Here is a 20,215-nt window from a genome sequence, read left to right on the forward strand (position 1 = left end):
TGGGAAGAACCTAGGTTAGGGGTAGGCAACCTTGGCAATTTTATGACTTGTGGACTTCAACTCCCAGAATTTCTGAGCCAGCATGAGGGAACTATGGCACCTTCATGACTTGTGGACTTCAACTCCCAGAATTCCTCAGCCAGCATGGGGGAACTATGGCACCCTCATGACTTGTGGACTTCAACTCCCAGAATTCCTCAGCCAGCATGGCTCAGCTTGGAAAACTCTCCCTTTTCCCTCAGCGTGGCTGGCTCAGGAATTCTGGGAGTTGAAGTCCACAAGTCATAAAAGAGCCAAGGTTGCCTACCCCTGTTCTAGGGACATATTTGAAAAACAGACATGGCACAGAGATGGAAGGAGATTTTGCCAGTCACATGATCACAAAAAGTGATCACATAACCCCGCGACATTGCGACCGTCATAAATTGGAGCCAGTTGCCAAGTGTCTGATTTTGATCACGTGACCTCGGGGAGGCTGCAACGGCCGTAAGTGTGAGAATGTGAAAACCGGTCATAAGTCACTTTTTCAGTGCCCTAGTCACTAAACAAATGCTTGTCCGTCAAGGACTACCTGTATACAATAAGCCTAGAGAAATAATTGTTCCTTTCCCATAACCTGCTTGGGTCAAACCAGTAAACCTCATCATGGTATAAAGTGATAACTGGGGTGATGGAACCAGTTAAGATGTTGACTTCGATTCTATTAACGGGTTCAACTAACTCCATGTTTAACAAGCTTGTTTGTTGGGTCCACCCAGTAGCAGTAGCTCATGAGCCAAACTCGTCCTCTTTCTCTCTCTCTCTTGCAGTTATGGCCTGCCCCAATCTTGATGGCGTGGAGTTATTGGATCTCCTCTTTGACGGCCATGATGGGGTCCTTCGCAATGTGGAGCTGGGATCCTCAGAGTCCCCTTGGATGGCGCAAGAAGGCAGAGTGAGCAGATGGCACCGGGTTGAGAACGGGGGCAAGAGCTGGGCAAGACCTAGGAACAGGGGTAGGCAACCTTGGCTCTTTCATGACTCGTAGATGTCAATACCCAGAATTCCTGAACCAGCCAGGCTGACTCAGGAATTTTGGGAGTTGAAGTCCACAAGTCATAAAAGAGCTAAGGTTGCCTACCCCTGACCTAGGAGAATAGAGTTAACTGCTCCATTCCAGCAAAAAGTATTGAAAATATCCAATGCTGAGTGCCAAACTTTATAGCCCGACACCTGGAGGTTAATATCACAAAGAAGAGGAAGTTAAACAATAGTGGTAGGATAGTTCTTTGCAGAAGAAGCACATTTACATCCCCTGAAAGGAGAAATACTGAAACGCTTCTTGTTGAAGAAATACAGAAACTTGCAACAAAACACAAATTAAGCCCAGAAAAGTGTTAGAAAGAAACTCAAAACTGCCCCATCTTGACTCTCCTTAGTATAAGAGGAAGACACGCTTTCAAGCTTTCAAAATTCAGCTATTATTGACTAAATTAGCAGAGCTCCGGTATCACTTGCAGAGTCTCTCTTTTCTTACCTGGCATATCTTGTGGGTCTGACAGTGCCCTTGACTAAAGCAATGGGTCAGTTCCCCACGGAAAATGATCTACTCATTATTTTTGCAAGCGTTAAACGGAACAGAAGTGGGGAGAAAGAGGGATACCAATCAAGGAGAATATTTGTAGCTTAGGGTTGAAATGAGGGATCATTGGTGCTCTCTGAGCTTGGTTGTTTCCTTGCAGACATTTCGTTACCCAACCTAGATAAAGCACTGATGATGTTAGCTAGTTTGTTGGAATGTATTTTTATGCAGCAACTACAATAGTAGTCAACCAGTAGATGGCAGCATTTACAAGTTTGGATCTATGCCAGTATTCTCTGCTTTTTTGTTCTGAGTAGAGTTCCCTGTTTCCTGTTACAGTTACATAGCTGAGCAGTAAAGCACATGGTGACAGTACTCTTTGTTTGCTGTATATGGTGCTATATATAAACAGAATTTCTAACAAAAACAAGCAAGTTCAGAGTACACCAAGGACGCCTCAGAGGGACACCAGCTTAATTCTGGTCTTCCATTTTACTAGATATTGTCCTTATCAGGTATTATTGCCCTCTCTGCTGTTAAGACAAAAATGGCTTATTTTTCAATGAATTGAAAACTCAGAATATCCTCTTTCTGGCCCTAGTTAAAATGGTTCAGAATGATACTAATGGCTTGTGTAACACCCAAGAGTTTTGAGTTTGCTCTGTGGAAGCTTTGCTGGTAAGAAGGTTGCTTTCTAAGGTGGCTTTTTCATGGAGAACCTCTATGTCCTGTCTGAAGGTGTTGCTGAACCCTCAAGAGAACGAGGACTTCATCAACTCCATCCTGGGAGCGGCAAACACCGTCCTAGATTCTCCAAGATGGTCTCCAGCTGCCAGTGACAGTGGCATATCTGAGGATCCACATTCCGACCAGCTGGACAGCCCTCCACATTATGTTCCAACTGGAAGCCCGGAGGCCTACTCTGATGGAAGCTCAGCCGCTGACCTGGCCTACGTCCCCTGCCAGGACTCCTGTCAAGCCTTACCGGCCCTAAACCGGCCAGCCGCCCAGCTGAGAGAGATGGATGTCTCTATAGACTTCAGTGAGTGCCCTGTTTTTTCCTTCCTGGAATGTCAAAACAAGTGAACCCCCATCGCTGGGCTGCTGGAGAGAAGGCCACACGGCGTCCACACAGGGAGAAACTTAAGCAGAGGAAACGAGTGCATAGACACCAGCTGGTCCATCGGTGTGAGCGCCAGTTTTCATCAGCCCCATTCAGTCCTTTGTCCCAAATGGCCTAGGGCACAGGTCCCCAACCTTTGGGGCATTAGGGACTGCTTCCACGGAGGGAGGCTTAAACACAGACCGGAGGGTGTGTGGTTTTGTGTGCTGCCTGCATCCCGTGGATGGGGCTTTGCGTGTTTGTGCGGACCGGTTGCAGGCATGCCACGGACCAGGGGTCAGGGACTCTGATCTAGGGTCTCCTGCTTGTGAAAGGGGGGGGGGGGAGGTTGGACTAGAACAGAGCTTTTCAACCTTGTCACCCATTCTACCACTTTTAGGATATGGCAACATCCGAGTACCACCAGTCACCTAGCAAGGTGTCAAAAACATGATGACCAAAAAAAAAAAAAAGGAAAAAAGTGATGAAGTACAGATAGTCCTTGATTTACAACAGTTCGCTTAGTGACTGTTCGAAGTTATGATGGTACTGAAAAAAGTGCCCCCCAAGCCACAGCCGAGCAAGACACCCGCCTGCCCGCCCGGTGGCGCTCTTCCTCCTGTCCGAGGTTTTCATTGTTGTGAGCATTTCTGTTGAGGATTGGCAGTGGGGGTGGGGGGGGTGGGGGATTGGTTTTTATTCCCCCCCCCCTCTGCTGGGTGGTTGCAGCAGGTTTTGGTCACTTCACATGACCCTGGGACACTGTGACCGTCATAAATATGAATCAGTTGCCAAGCATCTGAATGTAAATCATAAGACCCTGCAGATGCTGCAACATTCCAGCTGATCGGCGCTTCTTCTGGGCTCAGCGGAAGCGCCGGGATCAGCGCTGAGCTCCAGCTGGATCCTGGCGCTGATCCTGGCGCTTCCGCTGAGCCCCGACAGCCCTGCAGCTCCAGCTGTCTCTCGCTCAGGCTTGTGCGGTGCTGCCACCAGTTCAGCTCATTCCCCTCCCCCACTACCACTTTTCTAGGATGGTCGCGTACCACTTGCCAGGTGCCGATGTACCACAGGTGGTACCCGTACCACTGGTTGAAAAGCCCTGGACTAGAAGACCTCCAAGTTCCCTTCCAACTTTGTTCTGCTAAACAGAGAGAAGGAAAAACGAGAATGACAGCTCAAAACACACAGAGGGTATATGATAGCATTACATATGATATATATGTCGACAGATTACGGGCAGTTAGCCCAAAGAAACAAGATCTATAAATTGGCTTCTGCAGGATACATTTAGTCCTCGACTTACAGCCACAACTGAGCCCCAAATTTATGTTGCTAAGCGAAACAGTTGTTCAGCGAATTTTGCCCCAGTTTACGACTGTCCTTGCTACATTTGTGAAGCAAATCACTGCAGTTATTAAATTTGTAACGCCGTTGTCAAGGGAATATGGCTTTCCCATTGACTTTGCTGGTCAGAAGGTTGCAAAAGGGGATCACATGATTTCCCCCCCCCCCCCCGGGACACTGCGACCATCATAAATAGGATCCAGTTGCCAAGCATGTGAATGCTGCAATGGTCACAAGTGCGAAAAATAGTCATAAGTCACTTTTTTCAGTGCCGTGGTAACTTTGAGCAGTCACTAAACGAAATGTTGTAAGTTGAGGACTCCCTGACTTACAGATCCTTGATCCAACGATCCATACATTGGATTTAGTGTTAAAATAACTTTAACACTGCGATTTAACATTAAATCACCATCTAGTGGGCAGGCCGTGCATAGATATGGCTGCCCTCTCAAGAGTGAGGATAATAAACAACAACAACAACAACAACAACAACAATAATAATAATAATAATAATAATAATAATAATGATGATGATGTTGGAAGGGACCCTGGAGGTCATCTAGACCAACCCCCACTCAGACAGGAAACCCTATACAATTTTAGACAAATGGCTGTTCATTCTCTTCTTAAAAACCTCCAGTGTTGGAGCATTCACCACTTCTGGAGGCAGGTTGTTCCACTGGTTAATTGTTCTCACTGTCAGGAAGTTTCTCCTTAGTTCCAGGTTGCTTCTCTCTTTGATTAGTTTCCATCCGTTGCTTCTTGTCCTGCCTTCAGGTGCTTTGAAGAATAGCTTGACTCCCTCTTCTTTGGGGCAGCCCCTGAGATACTGGAAGACGGCTATCATGTCACACCAAGTCCTTCTCTTCATTAAACTAGACAGACCCAATTCCAGCAACCCTGTCAGGCATCCAGGTTTGAACCCCCAAAGGTCCTTCAGAGTGTACTGGAGCACAAAAATGGCCCATGTCTGTAACCCCTTAAAACATCCACCTCTTTTCCCTGAACTGCAAAAGCAGCTTCTGAGACGACAGAAGTGACATTTGATTTGCTGCCTTGAAAACAGTCCAGGAAACGGGCTGCCTCAGGACTTTCAAAATGATGGCATCCTCCATCAGATTGTAAACATATGAAGCAATATTCCCCCAAGTGAGGCTAAAATTAGGAAGAAATGGAACTTACCTTAAATGTCTTCTCCCTTTGATGGGGCAGAATCCATTGGTTGAAGTAGTGAGGTACAGATTAGCTGAAACTTGGCCCAACCGCAGCAGCTGCGAGGAGGATCTCGGCGTCCTAGTGGACCATCATGTAAACATGAGCCAGCCGTGTGCTGCAGCATCCAAAAAAGCTAATACAATCCCAGGCTGCATGAACAGAGGGATAGAATTGAGATCACGTGAAGTGTTAATACCACTTTACGATGCCTTGCTAAGATGAGACCTGTCCAGTTCTGGTCACCACATTATAAAAAAAAAAAGATGGTGAGATTCTGGAAAGAGTGCAGAGAAGAGCAACAAAGATGATCAGGGGGCGGGGCTAAAACATATGAAAAATGGTTGCAGGAATTGAGTTTGTCTAGTTTAGTGAAAAGAAGGATTAGGGGTGACATGACAGCAGTCTTCCAGTATTTGATAGGCTGCCATAGAGAAGAGGGAGTCAAGCTGTTCTCCAAAGCGCCTGAAGGCAGGACAAGAAGCAACGGATGGAAACTAGTCAAGGAGAGAAGCAACCTAGAACTAAGGAGAAATTTCCTGACTGTTAGAACAATTAATCAGTGTTACAGCTTATGTTCAGAGGTGGTGGGTGCACCATCACTGGACTTTTTAAAGAAGAGACTGGACAGCCACCAGTCTGAAATGGCATAGGGACTCATGCTTGAACAGGGTTTGGACTAGATCAGGGCTTTTCAACCAGTGGTACGGGTACCACCTGTGGTACTTTGGCACCTGGCAGGTGGTATGCGACCATCCTAGAAAAGTGGTAGCAGGGGAGGGGAATGAGCTGAACCGGTCGCAGCACCGCACAAGCCTGAGCGAGAGACGGCTGGAGCTGCAGGGCTGTCGGGGCTCAGCGGAAGAGCCAGGATCAGCGCCAGGATCCAGCTGGATCTCGGCGCTGATCCCGGCGCTTCTGCTGAGCCCAGAAGAAGCGCCGATCAGCTGGAACGTTGCAGCATCTCCAGGGTCTTGTGATTTACATTCAGACGCTTGGCAACTGATTCATCTTTATGACGGTCACAGTGTCCCAGGGTCATGTGAAATGACCAAAACCTGCTGCAAGCACCCAGCAAAGGGGGGGGGGAATAAAAACCAAACACCACCCCCCACCCCACCCCCACTGCCAATCCTCAACAGAAATGCTCACAACAATGAAAACCTCGGACAGGAGGAAGAGTGCCACCGGGCGGGCAGGCAGGCGTCTTGCTCGGCTGTGGCTTGGGGGAGGGGCATTTTTTTCAGTGCCATTGTAACTTCGAACAGTCACTAAGCGAGCTGTTGTAAGTCGAGGACTACCTGTACTTCATCACTTTTTTCCTTTTTTGTTTTGTTTTTGGGTCATCATGTTTTTGACACCTTGCTAGGCGACCGGTGTTCCTCGGATGTTGCCGTATCCTAAAAGCGGTACAGTGGGTGAAAAGGTTGAAAAGCCCTGGACTAGATGACCTCCGAGGTCCCTCCCAGTTCTGTTATTCTGTTATAAGTCAGCCAGTTGTATGGAGATTCTCCGTCATCCAGGTCACGGTTGTCCCCAAGATGCTTGTTTTTTTCATGAGGCAACTGGATTTTTGTTTCCCTTTGAAGACGTTTCGCTTCTCACCCAAGAAGCTTCTTCAGTTCTGCTCTTCCCCACCGTCCAGTTAAAGCTGAAGAAGCTTCTTGGGTGAGAAGCGAAACGTCTTCAAAGAAAAAAAGAAAAAAGTCCACTTGCCTGGTGGAAAAAAATTAGCCAGCGCTCCTCCGCCTGAGCAACTGTAAGACAAGCGGACTTCAGCTGCCCAGCATTCTCAGAGTTGAAGTCCATTCGTATTAAAGTGGCCGTGGCTGTGGCTGAGACTCCCTGGAGTAACCACTGCAACCCAGTAACCCCCCCCCAACTGCTAAGTGGAGTTTGGAACAATTAAGGTGGCCTCGGAAATGTGAGCGTGACATTTTCTTATCTTATAGACTTATCTATTCGAACAAGCCGGCCTGGTCTGATGGGTTTGGGGTTTTAACATTATTTTTTTTAACTAACTTACTACATTGGGCACAATCATTTAACTTTAAATCTTGTATCCTGTATTCTTATTTTTATTGCCCTGTACACCGCCCTGAGTCCTTCGGGAGAAGGGCGGTATATAAATCAAATAAATAAATAAATCAAATTAATTAATTAATTAATTAATTAATTAATTAATTAATTTTCATTAGACAGCAACGCGGAGCAGAAGAGCTTTTTTTTTTCCAGAATCCTAAGATCCTGATCGTTGCAAGATGGAAGCCGGGACACCAATCTAAAAAGTTTGGGCTTTTAGTGTAAAATTAACGTTTTCTTCCTCCAGGCGCGCACTGAGGTTAACTTTGTCGTTATCGAACCATCGCCGCCAGAACTCAGATTAGCGAGTAACCAGAAAAGCCTGAGTGACCTCTGAGGTGTGGCCGTCAGTCAGATAAGAGAATAATGTACTGGAAGAACAAACTTTTATCTGCTGCAAAGCAGTTCCCGTGTAGATTGAAAAGCTGGATTTTATTTTTATTTTTTTCCGTTCCCTAACCAGCACGTTCCTTCCTTAATTTCTTTTGCAGATATGTGGACTGCTGGGTTTTACCCAGAGGAGATGCAAGTAGCAGATGCCACCCATCAAAATCCACCCTCCTGCACGCTCACCATTAAGGACCTGCTTCTTTCAACCAACTCTGAAATGGCAAGTTTTTCGGTCGTAATGAGGACGATGGAGATTTTTTAAAAAAAAATTCCATTTATATCCCGCCCTTCTCCGAAGACTCAGGGCGGCTTACAAGCTTAGCAGTAGCCTTCATTCTATGTATATGCCTGCTTATTAGGGCTTTCACACACACCCCAAGCGGCATTATTACAAAGTCAGCTTAATTGCCCCCAACAATCTGGGTCCTCATTTTACCTACCTCGGAAGGATGGAAGGCTGAGTCAACCTTGAGCCTGGTGGGATGCGAACCTGTACTAATTGCCGGCAGCTGGTGTTACTTAAGGAGGCATTAGCCCACTGCTCCACCAAGAATCCACTGCTCCACCAAGATATGAGCCAGCCGTGTGCTGCAGCTGCCAAAAGAGCCAACGCAGAGCTAGGCTGCATTAACAGAGGGATAGAATCATAATCATAATAGTAAAGTTGGAAGGGACCTTGGAGGTCATCTAGTCCAACCCCCTGCTCAGGCAGGAAACCCTATCCCATTTCAGACAAATGGCTGTCCAGTCTCTTCTTAAAAACTTCCACTGTTGGAGCATTCCCAGCTTCTGGAGGCAGGTTGTTCCACTGGTTAATTGTTCTCACTGTCATGAAATTTCTCCTTAGTTCTAGGTTGTTTCTCTCCTTGGTTAGTTTCCATCTGTTGCTTCTGGTCCTGCCTTCAGGCGCTTTGGAGAATAGCTTGACTGCCTCTTCTTTGGGGCAGACCCTGAGATACTGGAAGACTGCTATCATGTCACCCCTCGTCCTTCTCTTCATTAAACTAGACCAGGGGTAGGCAACCTCAGCTCTTTTATGACTCATGGACTTATGACTCATGGACTTCAACTCCCAGAATTCCTGAGCCAGCTTGGCTGGCTCAGGAATTCTGGGAGTTGAAGTCCATGAGTCATAAAAGAGCCGAGGTTGCCTACCCCTGAACTAGACATGCCCAATTCCAGCAGCTGTTCCTTATATCAAGATCTTGTGAAGTGTTAATGCCACTTTAAAATGCCATGGTGAGACCACACTTGGAATACGGCATCCAGTTTTGGTCACCACGATGTAAAAAAGATGTTGAGACTCTAGGAAAAAAAAGTGCAGAGAAGAGCAACAAAGATGATAGGGGGAATGGAGGCTAAAACATACAAGGAACGGTTGCTGGAATTGGGGATGTCTAGTTTAATGAAGAGAAGGACCAGGGGGGACATGATAGCAGCCTTCCAGTATCTCAGGGGCTGCCCCAAAGAAGAGGGAGTCAAGCTATTCTCCGAAGCCACAAGAAGCAACAGATGGAAACTAATCAAGGAGAGAAGCAACCTGGAATTAAGGAGGAATTTCCTGACAGTGAGAACAATTAACCAGTGGGATGACTTGCCTCCAGAAGTTGTGGGTGCTCCATCACTGACAATTTTTTAAAAGAGACTAGACTACTGCCTGTCGGGCATGGTATAGTAAATAAATTTGGGCCTAGAGCACAGAAAACGAAGGCTTATAGCAGAGGTCTTCAAACTTGGCCCTTTGATGACTTGTGGACTTCAACTCCCAGAATTCCTCAGTTGGCCATTTTGATGAAACTGCAGGCTTGGATCCAGACCAGGGGTCTTCAAACTTGGCTCTTTGATGACTTGTGGACTTCAACTCCCAAAATTCCTCAGCCAGGCATGCCTGGCTGAGGAATTCTGGGAGTTGAAGTCCACAAGTCATCAAAGGGCCAAGTTTGAAGACCCCTGGTCCCGGGTCTCCTGCTTGAGCAGTGGGCTGGACTAGAGGACCTCCGAGGTCCCTTCCAACTCTGTTATTCCATATTCTTTGATGGGGATATCTAGAAACCCAGTTTATTTTTTATTTTTAATGGTTATTTCTAAGAACATTGAAGATGCTTCTTCCAGGTCAGATCATTCTTACCTTGTGCTGTTCTAGCACCAGCAGGCTGTCAACTCCGCAGGGATGAGGCAAACCCCCGGGACTTGCCAGGAGCTGATGCTGACAGAGGATGAGAAGAAATTGCTGACTAAGGAAGGTGTGACTCTTCCAAGCCAGCTCCCTCTCACCAAGGTAAGCAGCGCTGAGGCCGTGCTTTTTCTCAAATGCTATTGGGGATTACTAATTAATACAGGTAGTCCTCAGACCTACGACCGCAATCGAGCCCAAGGTTTGCATCGCTCAGCAAGAAAAGTTGTTCGGTCAGTTTGTCCCATTTCACGACATTTTTGCCACAGCTAGTAAGCGAGTCAGGCCGTCGTTAAGTGAATTAGGCCATCGTTAAGTGAATTAGGCTGTCGTTAAGCGAATTTGGCTTCCCCCCCTTGAGTTTTCCCAGCTGAGAAGGTTGCAGATGGTGATCATGTGACCGCTAGGTGCAACTACCATTTAAAAACTTGCCACCTGCCCAAATTAATGGTTCTTAAGTGAATCGGGCTTCCCCATCGGCTTTTTTTTATTTTTTAAATCCCATTTATATCCCGCCCTTCTCCGAAGACTCAGGGCGGCTTACAATCTAAAGCACAAATCAGTGTGCTTAGCAATAGCCTTCATTCTATGTATATGCCTGCTTGTTAGGGCTTTCACACACACCCCAAGCGGCATTATTACAAAGTCATCTTAATTGCCCCCAACAATCTGGGTCCTCATTTTACCTACCTGGGAAGGATGGAAGGCTGAGTCCACCTTGAGCCTGGTGGGACTCGAACCTGCACTAATTGCAGGCAGCTGGTGTTACTTAAGGAGGCATTAGCCCACTGCTCCACCAAGGGTCTTCGCTCTTTGCTTGTCAGAGGGTCACAAAGGGGGAAATCACATGACCCTAGGACACTGCAACCGTCATAAATATGAGTCAGGTGCCAAGTGTGTGAATTTCGAGCACGTGACCGTGGGGAAGCCGCAACAGCTGCAAGTGTGAAAAACAGCCATACATGACTTTTTCCCAGTGCTGTTGTAATTTTGAACAGACAAATTGTCGTAAGTCAAGGGCCACCTGTATCGCAACCGCTCTGAACCACACCGACTGGAAAAATACTGGTCCTCTTGTCCAGAATGAACACAATGAGAATGTCATGGATGTACTTTTTGAAATGAAGAGATTAAGTCATTGCACATTATCTCCCAAAGGGACCAAAAAAAAAAAAACCTCCTCGAATTTGATAGAAAAAGAAATGGATGTAGTTAAAAACAAAACGGCTAGCTAAGGTGGATCTCTTTGCACCGGCAGTACGAGGAACGCATTCTCAAGAAGATCCGTAGAAAGATCCGGAACAAGCAATCAGCTCAGGAAAGTCGCAAGAAACGGAAGGAATACATTGACGGTTTAGAAAGCCGGTATGTTATTTCCCCACTTTTCACCTCCCTTATCCTTTTGAGTTTGATCTTGCTGAAAGAAAAATCAGGTCCGGTTCCGAGTTGGGAATAAAATGGAGGCTGCTTTTGAAAGGTGGTTTCTGTTTGTCGACGAGCAGAACCAGCAACAGCCTGCAGTTCTGGGGCAGCTGACCAAATGGAGTGGAGAGTAGGCGGGTTTTTATGGGGATCTGAGACTTCGAAGTGGAAATGTGTCTGAGTCATGCAATGAGGGGGGGCTTTTGCATCTTTTGCTAGTCTAAATGCTGGTGGGTTAATCCTGTTATGTCCTAAAGGTCATGCCCTATCCTTAGAATTGGGGTGGGGGAACGTAAATTCTTAATCCCATCCACCGTGGGGGTTGAAGGCGTTTTCTTTACGAACAGGTTGGCCCCAGTCTTTCATAATAGGAACGAAATATCCATCTCTAAAGACTTGAGGCCTCTGGTTGAGGCTGTTAAGAAAGACTGGGGCTGCTTTCTGCCTTGGTTAAGACTTTTCTCCATTTCTCCTTTGGGGAAATATAATATTCTGCCCCTTTGTAATATTCCCCCCAAATATTTCATTCTCAGTGGTGTGTGTGTGTGTGCACGAGTGCATTCTTACCACAATCTGATCATCAACAAGCTAAACTGGAACATGGATCAAAGTTTCTTGGTTCTGAACACGCAGATGTTGTAAAAAAGAAACAAAAAAAATAATAATGACCAGAACTGCAGTTACCTAAGGAGAGGCTACGATGTTCCTCCTCCTGTTCTTGTGATGCTCAGGAATATCCCCACAGGCTCATTGCATCCATACGTTTAGAATTGGCGAGATCTTTAGTCACCATCCTACTCCAGCCTCTGGATCACTTTCTCCTTCTACTAAGCTACATCAGGCCGGAGAACTTTAAAAAAAGACGAATAAACCAGCTGGAAATTAAGTCGTTTCCTCTCTCTTCACCTCGGTTGCCCTTTTGATTTCAGGATGTCGGCTTGCACAGCCCAGAACCAGGAGCTCCAACGCAAAGTGGTTCACCTGGAGAAGCAGAACTTGTAAGTGGCGCAGTGGCCCCCGTTCCACGGGGTGCTCAGGCAATGTGGCAATTGGGTGAAGTTTCAAAACAAGCCTGAATAGAGGTAGTCCTCAATTGGCACAATTGGGAGCAGAATTTCCTTTGCTAAGCAAGGCCACTTTGTTCAGCGAGTTGCGCCCAACTTTACACACCCTTTTTCGCCACCGTTGATTGTAAGCCGAGGATTACCTATACTGGAATAGAATAGAATAGAATAGAATAGAATAGAATAGAATAGAATAGAATAGAATAGAATAGAATTTTTATTGAGAATTGGAATAGAATAGAATAGAATAGAATAGAATAGAATAGAATAGAATAGAATAGAATAGAATAGAATAGAATAGAATAGAATAGAAAATATGGGATGGAATGGAATGGAATGGAATGGAATAGAATAGAATAGAAAATATGGAATAGAACAGAATAGAATAGAATAGAATAGAATAGAATAGAATAGAATAGAATAGAATATGAAATAGAGTGGAATAGAAAATAGAATAGAATAGAGTAGAATATGAATAGAATAGAATAGAATAGAATAGAATAGAATAGAATAGAAGAATAGAATAGAATAGAAAATATGGAATGGAATGGAATGGAATGGAATAGAATAGAAAATATGGAATGGAATGGAATGGAATGGAATGGAATGGAATGGAATAGAATAGAAAATATGGAATGGAATGGAATGGAATGGAATGGAATAGAATAGAATAGAATAGAATATGAAATAGAGTGGAATAGAATAGAATAGAATAGAATAGAATAGAATAGAATAGAATAGAATAGAATAGAATAGAATAGAAAATATGGAATGGAATGGAATGGAATAGAATAGAAAATATGGAATGGAATGGAATAGAATAGAATAGAATAGAATAGAATAGAATAGAATAGAATAGAATAGAATAGAATAGAAAATATGGAGTGGAATGGAATGGAATAGAATAGAAAGAATGGAATGGAATGGAATAGAATAGAATAGAATAGAATAGAATAGAATAGAATAGAATAGAATAGAATAGAATAGAATAGAAAATATGTAATGGAATGGAATGGAATAGAATAGAATAGAAAATATGGAATGGAATGGAATGGAATAGAATAGAATAGAAAATATGGAATAGAATAGAATAGAATAGAATAGAATAGAATAGAATAGAATAGAAAATATGGAATAGAATAGAATAGACTAGACTAGAATAGAATAGAATAGAATAGAAAATATGGAATAGAATAGAATAGAATAGAATAGAATAGAATAGAATAGAATAGAATAGAATAGAATAGAAGCTGAAAGGGACCTTGGAGGTCTTCTAGTCCAGCCCCCTGCTCAAGCAGGAGAACCTATATCATTTCAGACAAGTCTAGTCTCTTCTTAAAAATCTCCAGGGATGGAGATGGGCCTCCCCTCCCCCAGTGTGCTTGGCATTCACTGAATCAGTAGAAGAAATTCTGGCCTGGTTAAATTTCCTGAATTTGCCCTCTCCTCCCCACAAAACCTGATCCTAATGGGGACCCTCGTTCTCCTCCTCCATTTTTCCCCAGGTCTCTCCTGCAGCAGCTGAAGAAACTCCAGACCATTGTGATGCAATCCAGCGGCAAGGCTGCCCAAACGAGCACCTGTGTGGCGGTACGTCGGGGATTGTGTACGCCCGTGCGTGGGCAGATTATGGCTAGTCCTTGATTTAGGGCCACAGTGGAGCCCAAAATTTATGTTGCCAAGGGAGACAGTCGTTAAGTGAGTTGTGCCCCACTTGACGGAGCTTTCTTGCCACAGTTGTTATGCGAATCCCTGCAGTTGTCAAGTCAGTAACGTGACTGTTCAGTGACTCTGGCTTCCCCATTGAGTGGAAGGTCGCAAAAGTGGATCGCGCGACCCTCCCCCCCCGGGGACACGGCGACGGTCATAAGTATGAGCCAGTTGCCAAGCGTCTGAATTTTGATCACGTGATCCCTATCGTAAGTGTGAAAAACGGTCCTATGTCACGTTTTTTTAATTTTAATTTTAATTTTAATTCCATTTATATCCCGCCCTTCTACGAAGACTCAGGGCGGCTTACAAGCTTAGCAGTAGCCTTCATCCTATGTATAGGCCTGCTTATTAGGGCTTTCACACACACCCCAAGCGGCATTATTACAAAGTCATCTTAATTGCCCCCAACAATCTGGGTCCTCATTTTACCTACCTGGGAAAGATGGAAGGCTGAGTCGACCTTGAGCCTGGTGGGACTCGAACCTGCACTAATTGCAGGCAGCTGGTGTTACGTAAGGAGGCATTAGCCCACTGCTCCACCAAGGCTCCTTTTTCAGGGCCGTTGTAACTTCGGTCACTAAACGTTGTAAATTGTAAGTTGAGAACTACCTGTACAGGAATAACGGTGCCTAACTAATTTTTTTTTCCTGGGCAATTTAGCACGAGAGAGACTGCAGTGGCTTTTGAAACCATGTGTTGTTGTTGTTTTTAAAAAAAATTGGCACCTTTCAGACATGTGGATTTCTTTCCAGTCATTTGCACGTATCCCTCAATAATTTACACCTTTTTTTGCTGGCTTCCAGTGTTTACGTAAGGTCCCCCCCCAAAAAAATGCCCATTGGGGAAAATAGACTGACTTAACGACTGATGCTCTTCACCTAACAACCACGCTGTGTGCTTATCGCTTGCCACAAAAATGTCCCCCCCAAAAATTGGATCTGGCCTCAATTTGGTGGAGCAGTGGGCTGATGCCTCCTTAAGTAACACCAGCTGCCTGCAATCAGTGCAGGTTCGAGTCCCACCAGGCTCAAGGTTGACTCAGCCTTCCATCCTTCCGAGGTAGGTAAAATGAGGACCCAGATTGTTGGGGGCAATTAAGCTGACTTTGTAATAATGCCGCTTGGGGTGTGTGTGAAAGCCCTAATAAGCAGGCATATACATAGAATGAAGGCTACTGCTAAGCTTGTAAGCCGCCCTGAGTCTTCGGAGAAGGGTGGGATATAAATGGAATTTTTAAAAAAATTTACAACTACAATGACTTCCAAGGGTAATTCCAGGCTGAGTCCCAGTCGTAAGTCGAGGACTATTCTACAGACTCTTGCCACCTTAACCCAGAGGACTGTAGCAACTGGGGTCAGAGGAAGAGGGATGGGAAGAGCAAGCCAGTGGGACGACGTGCCTCCAGACGTTGTAGATGGCTCCACAAACACTGAAGGGTTTTAAGAAGAGATTAGACAGCCGTTTGTCCAGAATACTATAGGGTTTCCTGCTTAGGCAGAGGGTTGGACTAGAAGACCTCCAAGGTCCCCTTCCAACTCTCTCATTCTGTTCTGATGCCTCTAGGATGGGTGGAGAGCGCTTCGCTTCCACAGTGGGGGAAGTCCCTAATTTAAGAGGCGATGGATCAAAAGTACCTCCAGCCCCATTTTCTATCCCCAGTGGGGCCAGGGGAACTCATCCATATAGGGTAGGGGTCTTCAAACATGGCCCTTTTATGACTCGTGGGCTTCAACTTCCAGAATTCCTCAGCCAGGCACACTGAGATTTGATCTTGATGGAAGAGTGGAATGGAGTGGAGTGGAGTGGAGTGGAGTGGAGTGGAGTGGAGTGGAGTGGAGTGGAGTGGAGTAGAGTAGAGTAGAGTAGAGTAGAGTAGAGTAGAGTAGAGTAGAATAACAGACTGGGAAGGGACCTTGGAGGTCTTCCAGTCCAACCCCCCCCCACTCAAGCAAGAAATCTATACAATTTCAGAGGCATAGTTGTCTAATCTCTTCTTAAAAACCTCCAGTGTTGCAGCATTCACCACTTCTGGAGGCAGGTTTTTCCACTGGTTAATTGTTCTGTCAGGAAGTTTCTCCTTAGTTCCAGGTTGCTTCTCTCCTTGACGAGTTTCCATCCGTTGCTTCTTGTCCTGCCTTCCGGCGCTTTGGAGAACAGCTTGACTGCCTCTTCTTTGGGGCAGCCCCTGAGATATTGGAAGGCTGCTATCATGTCCCCCCTGGTCCTTCTCCTCATTAAACTAGACATGCCCGATTCCTGCAACCCTTCTTCGCATGTTTTAGTATCCAGTCCCCTAAGGGGAGAACAACGGAATAAGAACAGACTGTCAAGAGTCGGAAGGGACCTTGGAGGTCTTCTAGTCCAACCCTCTGCTCAAGAAAGATACCAGCGTCTTTTTATTTGCTCCTCAGGTTTTGTTGCTTTCCTTTGCTCTGATCATCTTCCCGTCCATTGGCCCTTTCACCCGCAACAAGGCCGAGACTGGGGGCGACTTTGTACCTGTGCGAGGTGAGCAAGGAGGCTGTGTAGGTGGGCGGGCATCTGGGCAAGGAGGAGAGGAGACAGCGAAGTTAGCTGGAGCAGGCTGTCCCCTGGCCTAATTGGCAATGCTAGCAGGAAAGTTGATGATTAATCCTGACAAAGAGCCCAACGTTGATTAGGCTGATTCACGCAACCCCCCCCCCCGCTTCAAGTCAGAAGTCCGTGAGCTGCGCTGAGGAATTCAGCTCTACGTGGAGAGGAACGTGCTGAGGAACCAACCCACGCCGCCTCCGTCTCGTGAGCTTTAAGCCCAAATATACGAACCGATCTCCCAAGCGAGAGAAAGGAAAAGATGGACTCGCCACCAGATTCCCAAGGAGCCATCTTTGGATCCCAAGGATTTATAGAGGCGTAGATAACTTCTGGGGACACGGTGGCTCAGTAGGTTAGGACGCTGAGCTCGTCAATTAGAAGATTGGCAGTTTGGTGGGTCGAATACCGAGTGCCGCATAGCAGAGTGAGCGCCTGTTACTTGTCCCAGCTTCTGCCAACCTAGCAGTTCGAAAGCACGTAAAAAGGCAAGTAGAAAAATAGGGACCACTGTGGTGGGAAGGTAACAGCGTTCCGTGCGCCTTTGGCGTCTAGTCATGCCGGCCACATGACCACGGAGACGTCCTCGGACAAGCACTGGCTCTTCGGCTTTGAAACGGAGATGAGCACCGGCCCCTAGAGTCGGAAACGACTAGTACGCACGTGCGGGGGAACCTTTACCTTTACCTTTAAGATAACTTCTGCTTATATCACCGAGTCGAATCCGTGTGTTTGAAGTTCCTAGCTTAGGTGAGTTTTGCCCAGCCAGGAGACAGCCCAGACTTTTAACAGCTTAAAAGCAGCAATGTCTTAATTTTGGTGACTTTTAAGAATTCAGGGAATTGGAAGTCCACAGGTTTTAAAGTTGGCCCGGTCAGATAGCGCTGGCTTAAAGAGAGAAGAAAGTTCAGTCAGGTCAACTAAAAAATAAGATCAAAAGTTGGATTACCCAACTGAAAGATAACTTCTACTTATTTCTTAACTGCTGTGAGTTTTGCCCAGGCAGGATACATCGGGGGGGGGGGGGGAGCCCAGAATTTTAATAGCTTAAAACAGGGGTGTCCAACCTTTACAACTTTTAAGATTTGTGGAGTTCCCCAGGTGTGGCTGGAGAATTCTGGGAATTGAAGTCCACAGGTCTTAAAGTCACCAAGGTTGGCTTAAAAGGAGAAAATAGTTCAATCAGGTCAACTGAAAAACATGTTCAAAACTAGAATAGAGTAGAAAATAATAGAATAGAATAGAATAGAATAGAATAGAATAGAATAGAATAGAATAGAATAGAACAGAATAGAACAGAATAGAATAGAATAGAATAGAATTACAGGATAGAATAGAATAGAATAGAATAGAATAGAATTACAGAATAGAATAGAATTAGAATAGAAATAGAATAGAATAGAATAGAATAGAATAGAATTAGAATTAGAATAGAAATAGAATAGAATAGAATAGAATAGAATAGAATAGAATAGAATTACAGGATAGAATAGAATAGAATAGAATAGAATAGAATAGAATAGAATAGAATAGAATTACAGGATAGAATAGAATAGAATAGAATAGAATAGAATAGAATAGAATAGAATAGAATAGAATTACAGAATAGAATAGAATTAGAATAGAATAGAATTACAGAATAGAATAGAATTAGAATAGAATAGAATAGAATAGAATAGAATAGAATAGAATAGAATAGAATAGAATAGAATAGAATTACAGGATAGAATAGAATAGAATAGAATAGAATTACAGAATAGAATTACAGAATAGAATTAGAATAGAATAGAATAGAATAGAATTACAGAATAGAATTACAGAATAGAATTAGAATAGAATAGAATAGAATAGAATTACAAATAGAATAGAATAGAATAGAAATACAGAATAGAATAGAATAGAAATAAAGAATAGAATAGAATAGAAATACAGAATAGAATAGAATAGAATTAAAGAATAGAATAGAATAGAATAGAATAGAATAGAATAGAATAGAATAGAATAGAATAGAATAGAATAGAATAGAATAGAATTACAGGATAGAATAGAATAGAAATACAGAACAGAACACAATAGAATAGAACAGGACAGGACAGGATAGAATAGAATAGAAAAAGAGTTGGAAGGGACCAAGGAGGTCTTCTAGTCCAACCCCCTGCTGAGGCAGGAAACCCTACACCAGACATGTCAAACACAAGCCCCGGGGGCCGGATCCGGCCCGCGAAGTGGTTTCATGTGGCCCGCAAAGCCATCCTGGAAACAGTGAGGGAACGGCCCCCGCTGCCTTGGCCCTGGCCCAGAGACCCTCCTTCTGCCAGAGACCCTCAGATCTGTCCCACTCCTGCCCAGGCCCCCATAGGCACCCTTGATGCCAACGATGTAGAGCTGGCCATGCCCACCCAGTAGGCCATGCCCACTCTAGCCACGCCCACCCAGTAGGCCACACCCACCTTGGCCATACCCACCTGGCCCCTTGAGGGCAACCGCAATGCTCCATGAAATTGAGTTTGACACCCCTGCCCTACACCATTTGAGACTTCTACCAAGGCAAGTGGCGCAAGGCAAGGCAAGTGTAGAGATTAGTAGGGAAGGCAATGGACGGTCCCTTAAGAATCCATCCTTTGCCCTTCGCCCCATCCCTTGTGTGCAGCTGTCCTTCATGTTCTATGTCCCCCTCTCTTCCCCCCCCCAGTTTTTTCTAGGTCCCTCAACAACGACGCATCCTCTAGAATTGTCCACTCCCTGGGCAAAGAGGCCGAGCAGGGTGGGCAGGAAAGCCTCTGGAAGGAGCCAGCTCCCAGCACAGGCCACGCTCCCAGCACCTTCATCCGAGATCTCCTGAGGCTTCAGAAGGAGAGCAACCACACAGGGCTCTTCCCAGAAGGCAGAGCTGCATCTTTGGAAGGACTCAGGCCTGGCGTTCCCTATTCGGGCCCAAATTTGACCTCGGTGGCATGGACTGAATCGGAGCAGCCTGGAAAAGGGGTCTTGGAGCAGACGGAGGAGCTGTGACTTCCCATCGGGCTGCTTCCTCTCCCTCGCTGGGCCGGTGGGAACTAAACCAGGATGGGGGGGGATGGGGAGACTGTGTGTATGTGTGCGTGCGTGCGTGCATGCAGCAGTATTGTGTCTCTCCTATTCAGGGGGGACGGGGGACAAATGTGAAAGAGAGTCGCAGTGTGCGTGAGAGAGAGAGAGAGCAAGGCTTGGGGGCTGAATCCTCCTGGGTTATTTAGGGACCCCCTGAAAAAGACAGGACGTGCCCCGGTTCTCCTCTTCCATTTTTAAAACGGGGTGTGTGTGTGTGTGTGCGCGTGTGTGTTTCTCCAGGACGGGTTTCTCAGCAGATCTGTAGTCGTGGATCCTTAACTGCACTTACCGCAAAGCGTGTCACATCCCCACGTCCCTTGTAGAGCTAAGGGCTTCAGGTGTTTATTATAGGGAAGATGGAGTTTGAAATCTGATTATTATTATTATTATTATTATTTTGCTGAGCCTTTTTGGCTCCTGAGATTTCTGTTCATCTGGTGTGCAGTGATGATGAATGAAAAACGTGCTTTTCTTTCCTTTTTTTAGAA

At 45.4% G+C, this 20,215-nt stretch overlaps 1 protein-coding gene across 1 annotated transcript; it reads left to right on the forward strand.

Moving 5' to 3' along the window:
- Positions 1-811: 811 nt before the first annotated feature.
- CREB3L3 (cAMP responsive element binding protein 3 like 3) lies at positions 812-19,649 on the forward strand (the record flags this gene model as incomplete). Its single annotated transcript, XM_083364165.1, has 9 exons — positions 812-934; positions 2,300-2,603; positions 7,796-7,914; positions 9,838-9,972; positions 11,126-11,232; positions 12,219-12,287; positions 13,859-13,943; positions 16,478-16,574; positions 19,330-19,649. The coding sequence occupies 9 exons, from the start codon at positions 812-814 to the stop codon at positions 19,647-19,649; spliced, it is 1,359 nt and encodes a 452-aa protein (XP_083220291.1).
- Positions 19,650-20,215: the final 566 nt, after the last annotated feature.

This window comes from Vipera ursinii (assembly GCF_947247035.1).
Source record: "Vipera ursinii genome assembly, chromosome: 1".
NCBI lineage: Eukaryota > Metazoa > Chordata > Lepidosauria > Squamata > Viperidae > Vipera > Vipera ursinii.